The sequence below is a fragment of the Gadus morhua genome, chromosome 2, assembly GCF_902167405.1.
Source record: "Gadus morhua chromosome 2, gadMor3.0, whole genome shotgun sequence".
Taxonomy (NCBI): Eukaryota; Metazoa; Chordata; class Actinopteri; order Gadiformes; family Gadidae; genus Gadus; species Gadus morhua.
In genome coordinates this window covers 10,391,457-10,401,102 of record NC_044049.1, presented here as the reverse complement: position 1 = coordinate 10,401,102, position 9,646 = coordinate 10,391,457, and the positions used below count along the sequence as shown (strand labels likewise).

At 42.7% G+C, this 9,646-nt stretch overlaps 1 protein-coding gene across 1 annotated transcript in view; it reads right to left on the bottom strand.

Moving 5' to 3' along the window:
* dhx58 (DEXH (Asp-Glu-X-His) box polypeptide 58) overlaps positions 1-9,403 on the bottom strand; it is a 10,261-nt gene extending 858 nt beyond the window's left edge. Inside the window, exons 1-12 of the mRNA XM_030342335.1 lie at positions 9,275-9,403; positions 8,402-8,593; positions 5,060-5,264; positions 3,556-3,740; positions 2,910-3,023; positions 2,674-2,809; positions 2,196-2,381; positions 1,693-1,943; positions 1,252-1,563; positions 454-644; positions 276-369; positions 1-74 (exon numbers count right to left, since the gene is read on the bottom strand). The exon at positions 1-74 is cut by the window's left edge and continues 858 nt beyond it. Coding sequence (XP_030198195.1) covers positions 1-74; positions 276-369; positions 454-644; positions 1,252-1,563; positions 1,693-1,943; positions 2,196-2,381; positions 2,674-2,809; positions 2,910-3,023; positions 3,556-3,740; positions 5,060-5,264; positions 8,402-8,578 — 1,925 coding nt within the window. The 5' untranslated portion in view covers positions 8,579-8,593; positions 9,275-9,403. The remainder of the gene's footprint in view (positions 75-275; positions 370-453; positions 645-1,251; positions 1,564-1,692; positions 1,944-2,195; positions 2,382-2,673; positions 2,810-2,909; positions 3,024-3,555; positions 3,741-5,059; positions 5,265-8,401; positions 8,594-9,274) is intronic.
* Positions 9,404-9,646: the final 243 nt, after the last annotated feature.

Below are 9,646 nucleotides of genomic sequence, written 5' to 3'. Positions count from 1 at the left end.
TCCAGGGCAAAGGACTTGATTTTTACATTGGCAAGCAACACTGACTTCTTGTACTTCATCTGATATCCCCATTGCTGCAGAAGCATGCATTCCAAGAAAAAACAAAAAGGGTTTTCGTTTCTGTAATCACTGAGCAGCATTATCAAGTGTAACCTTGCAGAGGAAGAGATTTGAATTCTGAATGCATCTCAATTGTCATTAGTTTGGGAGTAATACTTACATATTGTAATACTCAAGTAATATAACAATATTACTATTGCAAAAATAAAACATACCAGGTTGCACTTTGCGCAATTGATGATACAGCCAGGTTCCCAGTCCTCAAAAGTCTTTGGAAGATGGAATTCCCCACCGGTATTGTAGTAGATCCTTAGAAGGAACCAAAATGGTGGTTACTGATCAATTTGTGATCTTTTCAAATGATTTCTAGACCTAAAACAAGGCTGTACTCACTCGAAATTAGGGTTGACGTTGACGTAGTGGCTATTGTCAAGGAGTTGGATGTCGCTGCCCATGGCCACCGGAGTGAAGCAGTTTCGACAAATTATCTTAATAACGGTGGCGCTGTTAACACTCTTTCTTTCTTGTAGATTTTTTGCAGCACGAATCAAACACATAATTGATACTTTTTGAATCTCAGTGATCTAGATGGGGAGAAAATATAAGGAAAAGGTGACCAGGGCTGACCAAGGAATTCAATGTGATTTGCAAGCCAAAACCCACAAAATGGAATTCATCATAAACTCATGGTCCACCCAGAAGTATGAGGGATAGCCAACCATTTACACTCCCAGTACAATTCACTAGGGGGGCTTTTTTTCTTACCAATATACATATAAATAACATAATTAGAATTATTTATTTAATTTGTTTGTATTTTGATATACCTAGGTATATTACTGATCTTGTACTGTATTGTTTTGACCAGATTGAAATTCAAGCTATTAATCTTGAGTTCCTGTTTTGTTTGCATGCATGAAACTTTAAAAAACAGTATTATCAACTGGGTGGACTGGTAGGTTGATCTATCTGTCATTCATCTGGTTGGACACAACCACGTGTGACATCACTATAGGGTGGATCCTGATATGGCTTGTAATGGGCAGCCCTCAAAATCACACCTGTTGGTAAACTTGGGACCCCTTGGCTCACAAAGAGGACGGTGCGATGGCAATCCTACAATCTTATCCTAAAAGAGTCTGTGTTTACCATATGAAATTTTGCTATACAAATAAACTTGACTTGACTTACTTTCTTGCGGAACTCCATGTGAGTCATCTTTTGGATTTCTGCGATGGCTTCTGTCATCGACTTCACCCTGTTGTCGTTTACGAACTCCCTGACGACCTCTTTGCTCCCCCGCTGGGCGACCACAGCGTACACGCTGTCATTAGCCCGGGCGCGCCCCATAGCCTGCTGCTGGGCAATCTCGTTGGTGAGCAGCCCGTACCGCACCACCAGGTTGCATTCTTGGATGTCGAGTCCTTCTTCCGCCACACTGGTGGAGATCAGGAGGTTGAGGGTACCATTGCGGAAATTTCGGATTGTGTCTTTTTGCTGATTCTAAACCGCACAGACAACACAAGAAAACACAAGCATAGAAACAGTAAATGGTTAGAGGATGATGGCCAACGTTCTTCTGAAAGAACTGTAGTCGATAGGAATCGTTAGGAAATAACAAACAGAACATACCTGGGACATGCTGTTGTTGCCACTGCCTGCGCCGGTCAGAATTGCCGCTTGGATGTTGGCCTTCTGCATGGCTGGGTTATTGGAAACCCAGTCTAGTAGGCAGTTGGTACTGAGCCGGGTCTTGGAGAATATGATGCCCCTGGAACTCGTACTCTCGCCAAACTGATTCAGGAGAGTGGTCTGAAGCTGTGCCATCTTGGGGTTCGCATAGCGAACATCAATTGACAGACTACTCAGCCTCTCTTGGTTTTCTGTTTTAGGCACAGGACCAGAAACATCAATCTTCAATTATAAATAAAACTACAACCCAAGCCTTTTAATATACAGCTGTGAAGAGAGAAATGCATAAAAGATAGGACCCTCTAAAGTGATACTTTCTAAATAAAATGATGATCACAAATATAATAAAAAAAATGTAAATGTATTTAAAACCAGTTCACAAACTAAATGCAAAACGAATCATGTGTTGAACGCAACGGTGGCAGGTCACACTGCTCTCTCACTTCTGAACAGCTCTATGAGGAAGCGGTCGGTCTTGTCGATGGCCGTGTTTGCCTTGGTCGCGTAGAAATCACCCAGCGACTTGTAGGCGTCCTCCATGCGCAGGGTGTCGTTGATGAGCAGGGCGTTGTTGTACTGCCTGAGGTGGAGCGCACATTGTGCCAGCAGTCGTTTTCCTTGTTTCACACCTAGTCAAGAGAAACATACGCGCACACACACATGCCCACACAAACACAAGAATAAAATAATTTATAAAGGACAAAGCCCTGGATGGATTGACTTGTGGATGGGTGCGTTTTATTCTTTATTCGTAATTCTCTTATACTATTTAGCTGAAGTAGGATAGTGAAAAAGTACTGTTTCAAAGTCAAGGCACATGGTCAGTTGTTTTAGATAACAGCCTCACAGCAACAAAATACAATTTTAAGGTGGTTTTGTAAACTTGTGGAGAAATAGATGAGGGGTTGTGGTCATCTTTACCGCTCTCTTCTAGAAGAACCACGTCTGCCTCATAGTCCTGTGTGCCGATCTCCCGGAATTGCAGGCTAGGGTCGGCTGTGTACAAGTACTCATGGATCTTCAGCATCATAGAGGTTAAATGATCTGCAAACGGATCCTATGGGTTGGGGACAAACAAACAAATGTGTGCTTTCTTCAACACCAGCATAGATAACATTCAAATGATATTCAATTGATACGGCGAAATCAGAACTCACCTCAGGTCTTTTCTCCACGATGTCGAAAGTGGTGCGAGGCCTCGGCACCTTCGCTGCCAGCTCTGGGGCATGAACTTCAGCCGACACGATGGCTGAGTCCAGGTTGGCACAAATCTGCATCCGGAAAATGAGAGGGGTCAGTTTCTTAACATAATGAGAGCACACATAAATGTCCAATGATTTAAAGGGGCTCTGTTTAAGAATTAGATATTCCTTCCCATTACTGGCCCCTTTGGCCGGAAAGTCACCTGCAGCTTGCTCAAGCTTTTGCACACCAGAGTGCGAGCTCCGTGGGTTGAGACCATAACAATTATAAACCAATGTTAGTATAATCTTGAAAACTTGAGCCAATTAAAATTTTGGATCAATCCCAGCTAATTTCTCGACAATAAGGGTATCTTTTCCGTGATTGGTTCGACAATCCATCTTGCCTGACAATCACATTTGCGTGAAATGAAACACTTCTCAATGGCAGCGGGACTTAGAGAGTCTTCTGATCTCCCTCTCTCTTTACAACTCTTAATCTTACCGACAGCGCCTGTCAAGTTTGACAAGTATCCGAGAATCTGTGTCTATGTCACTTTGGATAAACACGTCTGCCTAACGATGACATCACAGTAAATAGATGTATCAGGTCAGCCCAGACCTCCAGGACATGATCCACAGCCTGCGGTACAGTATTGGCACCGCCCGGTGACGCCGTCAGGCCCAGGATCTGAGGCAGCTTGCGCTCTCCGTTGTGCTTCCTGCCGATATAGCGTCTCATGATCTGGTTGTAAACTCCCTCTTTGTGGGTGTGGTGACACTCGTCGATGATCAGCAGAGTGATGTCTGAAGGGAAAGAAGAAAACAAGGTAAATTGGCAGCCGTTGGAAGACTATGTTGAGCTCTATATTCTATATGAAGTTGTGGAATGTTTATGAGGAGAAAGGCTGTATAGTGAGCTCATTTAAATTTAGAAGGAGGTTGGAGGGTTTAAGTGTTTCTCTTCTTCTTACTCCTTTTCAGACACGTAGTTATTGCATTTTAGGTTTACAGTTTGTGTGTTTTGTTTATTATTTTACTTGTGTAGGAGCTGCATTTAATTTTTTTATGTTTTGAGTGACTCACTAATTTCTCCTTCTTTCCCACCTGTGGTGAGTGCACACCTGCGACAGGTGCCGATGGTGCACCCTTTAAATAGGTGACGGAAGTGCATGACATGGAGAAGGCTGGCAAGCAGATACAGTTATTGACCGTCTGTTTGTGAAGTGTGCAACTTGATATATAGACAGCTTTGCATCCTTAATTTGTTATATTTTATTTACAATAAATGACGGCCAAATGACGGCCTTGGACAGTCAAACACTAACTCTTTTTTGGACACAAACTGCGCGTCCAACAATGCCATCACCAGCTTTCTCCGTGTGGCGAAAGGACAACTTGGGATCTTGGGGTACAAGGAAAAACCCAACCACGTTTTTTTCGCCATTACAACATGTGTTATGTAAAACAAATCAAATCAAAACTTTTGAATGCAGAGCGTTATGCACTTCTACACTTCTACTAATAAAAATAAAAAGTTAATATTATTCCCTTTAGTCTGATTCTCTTATCTACTCTGCACAGCTGTTGTTTATTAAAAACTTGGTCTGGTCTGGTAATTATTAGTTATTTACTGTGTGGATGAGTGTGGATAACTCTTTTGAATCGTAGTGCATTTCGAGCGGATATTATGTTCCCGTGGTAACCCCTATAGCCCAGTGCCTGTTGTTGCAAAAATAAAATCATAATTTATTGACCACATATTCCCAGTAGGTTTGGAGACCACTCATCTACTTACTTATGTATCTTTTGCGCACTATGGTGTGCAAAAGCTTGAGCAAGCAGCAGGTGACTTTCCGGCCAAAGGGGCCAGTAATGGGAAGGAATATCTAATTATTACACAGAGCACCTTTAAATCATTGGACATTTATGTGTGCTCTCATTATGTCCTACACACAGAGGGGGTGCTATAAATCTGAAATATTTAAATGAGACTGCTTGCCGTTTTAAATTTGGATGTGCTTTGATTGTTCTCAGACTCACTTCTAGATATATTTGTCTTTGAAATGAGGGAATGTATATATAAAACAACCAAAATAAACCCATTTTTATTAGACGTCGCTTACCCGAGAGCTCAACATGTCTGTCGTCTTCGGGGGTGGCCAAGGCGTTCTCCAATATCTGTGCTGTGCAGATGACGAGGTCCGATTTCTTCAACACATAGCTGAAGAAGTCCTTCTCCTCGCAGTCTCCACTGACCTGGACCAGCTTGTACTGTTTGCCCAGGTGAGGGTCAAACTCTTTGGTGTAATGTTGTGCCACCAGATGTATCTTTAGGAAACATCAAAACCTGATCAATAGCAGTTGTTGAATTATTTTTGCAAGAAAATCTGACTGAGTGACAACATGGACACTGGGACGACCTTGGATACTGCAATTTAGTCAAGAAGAAGCAGTGTGGGGTAATAGCATCTTTCTAAACAATGCCTACAAGTAGGTCATGGACAGTGGGGATCGAACCCAGAACATTCTCGCTGGTAGAAGAACACCTAGAGTCCACATTGAGTCCACTTAGGCATGTACTCAATTCATGAAGTAATTGATTCATTCATGAATCAATTCATATTCTGTAAATGTATATATATTGATAGCCTGATAGACTGAGAGTAGTTATGGATAGATTGCACATAAGTACATATTTATTGACAGACTAAATGGACTGGTCAAAAGTGTTCAAATTTGGGGTATGTATAGATTTGGTAAGCAGGTATCCAAAAGATTTGGTGTCACATACCCATAGCACTATGACTTCCGGTCCAATTCAAACGGTCAACCCTTTCTCCCCCGATATTTATAACATTCTGATACTCTGTCTACATGCCTCACTTTGCATGCTGAACATTTTGCCTCTCGGACCCATAATGCCCGCAGGATCGATTTTTGCTGTACAGTGAAAAGAATTGTGTTCTTCAGAACCATCGCCTCAAATGACACACGGCTTTCATACAAATGATGTATGTATGTGTGGGGGTCTGTGTGTGTGAATTATGGGAGACGAAAACAGGACTGAATAATAAAGACGGAGGCCAGGGCCGGATCTACCATTAGGGCCCACGGCACTGTGCCCAGGGGCCCCAACCATTCCCAGCCAGTGGGGGGGCACCACACGAAAGAAACATTTTTTTTTTTTTTTTATGAATGTTTGTACTCTTAAAATAGTTATACATGGTATTATTAAATAGGGTATTCATTTAAAATTCATTATTAAAACGAATGTCATAAGAACAGCAATATAATGATTCTGAACAATATAGTGGCCTAATGTGACAGTTAACCCCCCTCCCATAACCTGTCAATTGAGCCAGTCCACCTATGGTGAACAAAAAAACGCGGTGGTGTGTGTTAACCCTCATAGGGTGTTCGTGTTTTTGTTACACAGGAGGTGCTGCTGGGTCTGGTGGACCCATTGCATTTTAGGCCTTTTAATTCAACGTAATCTAACTTTTTTTTTAAATACTCACCAAATGGTTACTTCAACCCAATTGCAAGTAATATAAACAACACATATGTTAAATTTGATCCCTTTACCTTTGTTAAATCACATTTATGAATAGAGGTGCCACTCGTTTTTGTTTCTTTTTGTATTAAAATGCAACAAAATAAGGAAATGCCTCATAAAACAGGCATAACTGGGAAATAATCAACATCATTAGAAATTGAAACATACTCAATAACATCTGTCTGAACAACACATTAAAGCCTTTGAACACAGCCATTATACGTATATCAGACTATACCACACATGAGGGGCAGAGTCTCACTGTGTGTGTATTGCATATGTATTTTTTGCACTGGTTGCATGTATATTGTGTTTTTCTGTCCATCATGGGTCCACACACTTCACAGCGTTTCTTTTTGGCTGACGGGCTGGTCCTACATCTGGCTGCTTGCGGGTTGTTTCTGGGGCTGACTGCTTGCGGGTTGTTCCTGGGGCTGGCTGCTTGCGGGATGGTCCTGGGGCTGGCTGCTTGCGGGTTGGTCCTGGGGCTGGCTGCTTGCGGGTTGTTCCTGGGGCTGGCTGCTTGCGAGTTGGTCCTGGGGCTGGCTGCTCGCGGGCTGGTACTGGGGCTGGCTACTCGCGGGTTGGTCCTGGGGTTGGCTGCTCGCGGGCTGGTCCTGGCTGCTCACGGGATGTTCCTGGGGCTGGCTGCTTGCGGGCTGGTCCTGGCTGCTCACGGGATGGTCCTGGGGCTTGCTGCTCGCAGGCTTGTCCTGGCTGCTGAAGGGCTAGTCCTGAGGCTCTTTTACGTTTCAGAGCTGGCTGATGCTCATCCTCCTCTTCAAACTCGGTGTCAGACTCTGAAATGTTATCCTCACTTTCCGAAACTATTTCCTCTGCATCACCATCAAAACCCTCTGTCTCTTCAAATATCAACTGTAGGGCAGTCTGAACAGAGAATCGCTTTGCCATCTTGATCAGTTGTGGTATGGAACCACGCTGACAGAGCTTTTTTATAGTGTCAGGTCCCCAAGCTTGATAGTGTTGGGTGCTCCAATTTTGCAACCTTGTGCAGGATGCACAAGGTTGCAAACAGTGGGTGCACACTGTGGGTGCACACTGTGGGTGCTCACACCAAGGGCCCATTCACCTGCTTTACTCTTTCCCCCTCTCTCTTTCCCCCTCTCACACACACACACACACACACACACACACACACACACACACACACACACACACACACACACACACACACACACACACACACACACACACACACACACACACACACACACACACACACACACACACAGAGAGAGGAAGAAGGGAAAATTAGGGTGCACAGAACCTATGATTTCCACACTTAAACAGCTCCGGGTCCACTGGACCCGAACACCCTGTGTGTAATATAAATGTGATGGGGGGGGTATACAGTGGGGGGGTCATTGAAAATGTTTTCTGATTCATGTTCCTCACAGAAAATGAGCCAAAGCCAATGAATCTTAGTTCAAAAAAATAATTATTTGTATCACTTTTATAAAGCTAAAAACTGAAAACGGGTCCCACAGACCCGAACACCTTATAAGGGTTAAAATAATAATAATAAAAAATATTTTTCTTCAGACATTTGTGCCCAGGGGCCTATGATTTGTTAATCCGGCTATCCGGCTGTATGCCTCCTGACGGAGGCATACACGGTCGTTGACCACACCCTTGGTTCGCTTGGGAAGGGCCGCCGCAGGGATAGGCTGTGCATTGGCTGCGAATACCTTGTGACTGCTTGCAGTCCTAGTTTATTATCATATTCTTATTATCTTGGTTTGGTTCTGTTCTCTGATTCTTACCTGCACCTCTCCAGTGTACTAATATCACTGCTGTTGCTGCAATCACACCTGCATTTACCTCCAGGGATAAATTCAGGGTTATCTTCTATTCTATGTAATATCATATATTATTCATCTATGTATACCTTGTTAACCAGGACCACCACCTTGGCCTTGGGGTTGGTCTCCAGGTGTCTCTTGGCCACGTAGACGGCGGCCCGAGTCTTGCCCCCTCCGGTGGGCAACCAGATGATGACGTTCTCCCCCTTTACCGCTCTCTCCACCACTTCCTTCTGGTAGCTGCGCAGCCCAAGGTCTTCCATTCTGCAAATCGCTTCCTGTTATGTGCCGAAAATTGCATCACCATGAATTAAAATAGTGATCATTAAAATTGTGAGAGATTCAAGTGTCATAAATATGACGTAGGCCTTTCAAGTTTTATTGTTAATGGGTTAAAGTGAAATGAGTTATTTGGATGCTGAAACGACACACACACAAAGGATTTTCTGTCTTTATCACGTGTTACACTTTACAATTAGTTAGTTAATTAGTTATTAACATTAATTAATGCAGTTTAAAGCATTATCATATAGAACTAGCAAAGGGTTTAGGATTAAGGGTTAACCCTAACAACATTACTAAGTTAATAACACCATTATTAAACATGAACACCATTACTAAAGGATTACTTGACCATTGGCTACCGGTTAATAACTAATAACTAAGTAATTTAATTGTTGCTTACAACCGCATTAACTATATATGTGACCCTTATTGTAAAATGTTAACCCCTAACAAACGCATATGACATAGTTTTGTACCTTGGAATAATAAATAAGAAGTCTTGATGCCTTCTTTCTAATAGGCAGTGCTTTAAACATAGTATCTTAAAGTTGTAATATAATATATTATTGTAAGGGCCGTCACATCCCATCCAGAAACCTCCAACATTTACATAAACATTCATTCGATTATAACAAGAACCAACATAACAATAATCCAAGATCGTAAATGTATACCTTGGGTCCGATTGCGTATTCTGCTGTGTCTAGTTCAACTCCGCGGTCCTCTCTGTGCCCTAGGACTGGACAAGTTCGCTTTAAACAGCATTGCTGTTATACACTGGGAAACGAAATCGAAAGTAAAGTGTTCCGCACTCCCCTATAGACAGGGGGCCAAGAAGGGAGGATTCTGAGGTACAACCGATGCAGCGACAAGGGAAAATATCCTGCTTTGTCATTTATTTTTATACATTTTGCCGTCTAATAATCTAAAACTAAACTAAACTACCGTAGTGTCGAGCAAAAGGCAATCACTTTCATGTTACTTTTGATTGAAACCGAAGGTTATAAGACATTGGAGCTCCGAAACGGGATACCCCTTAAAAGGCC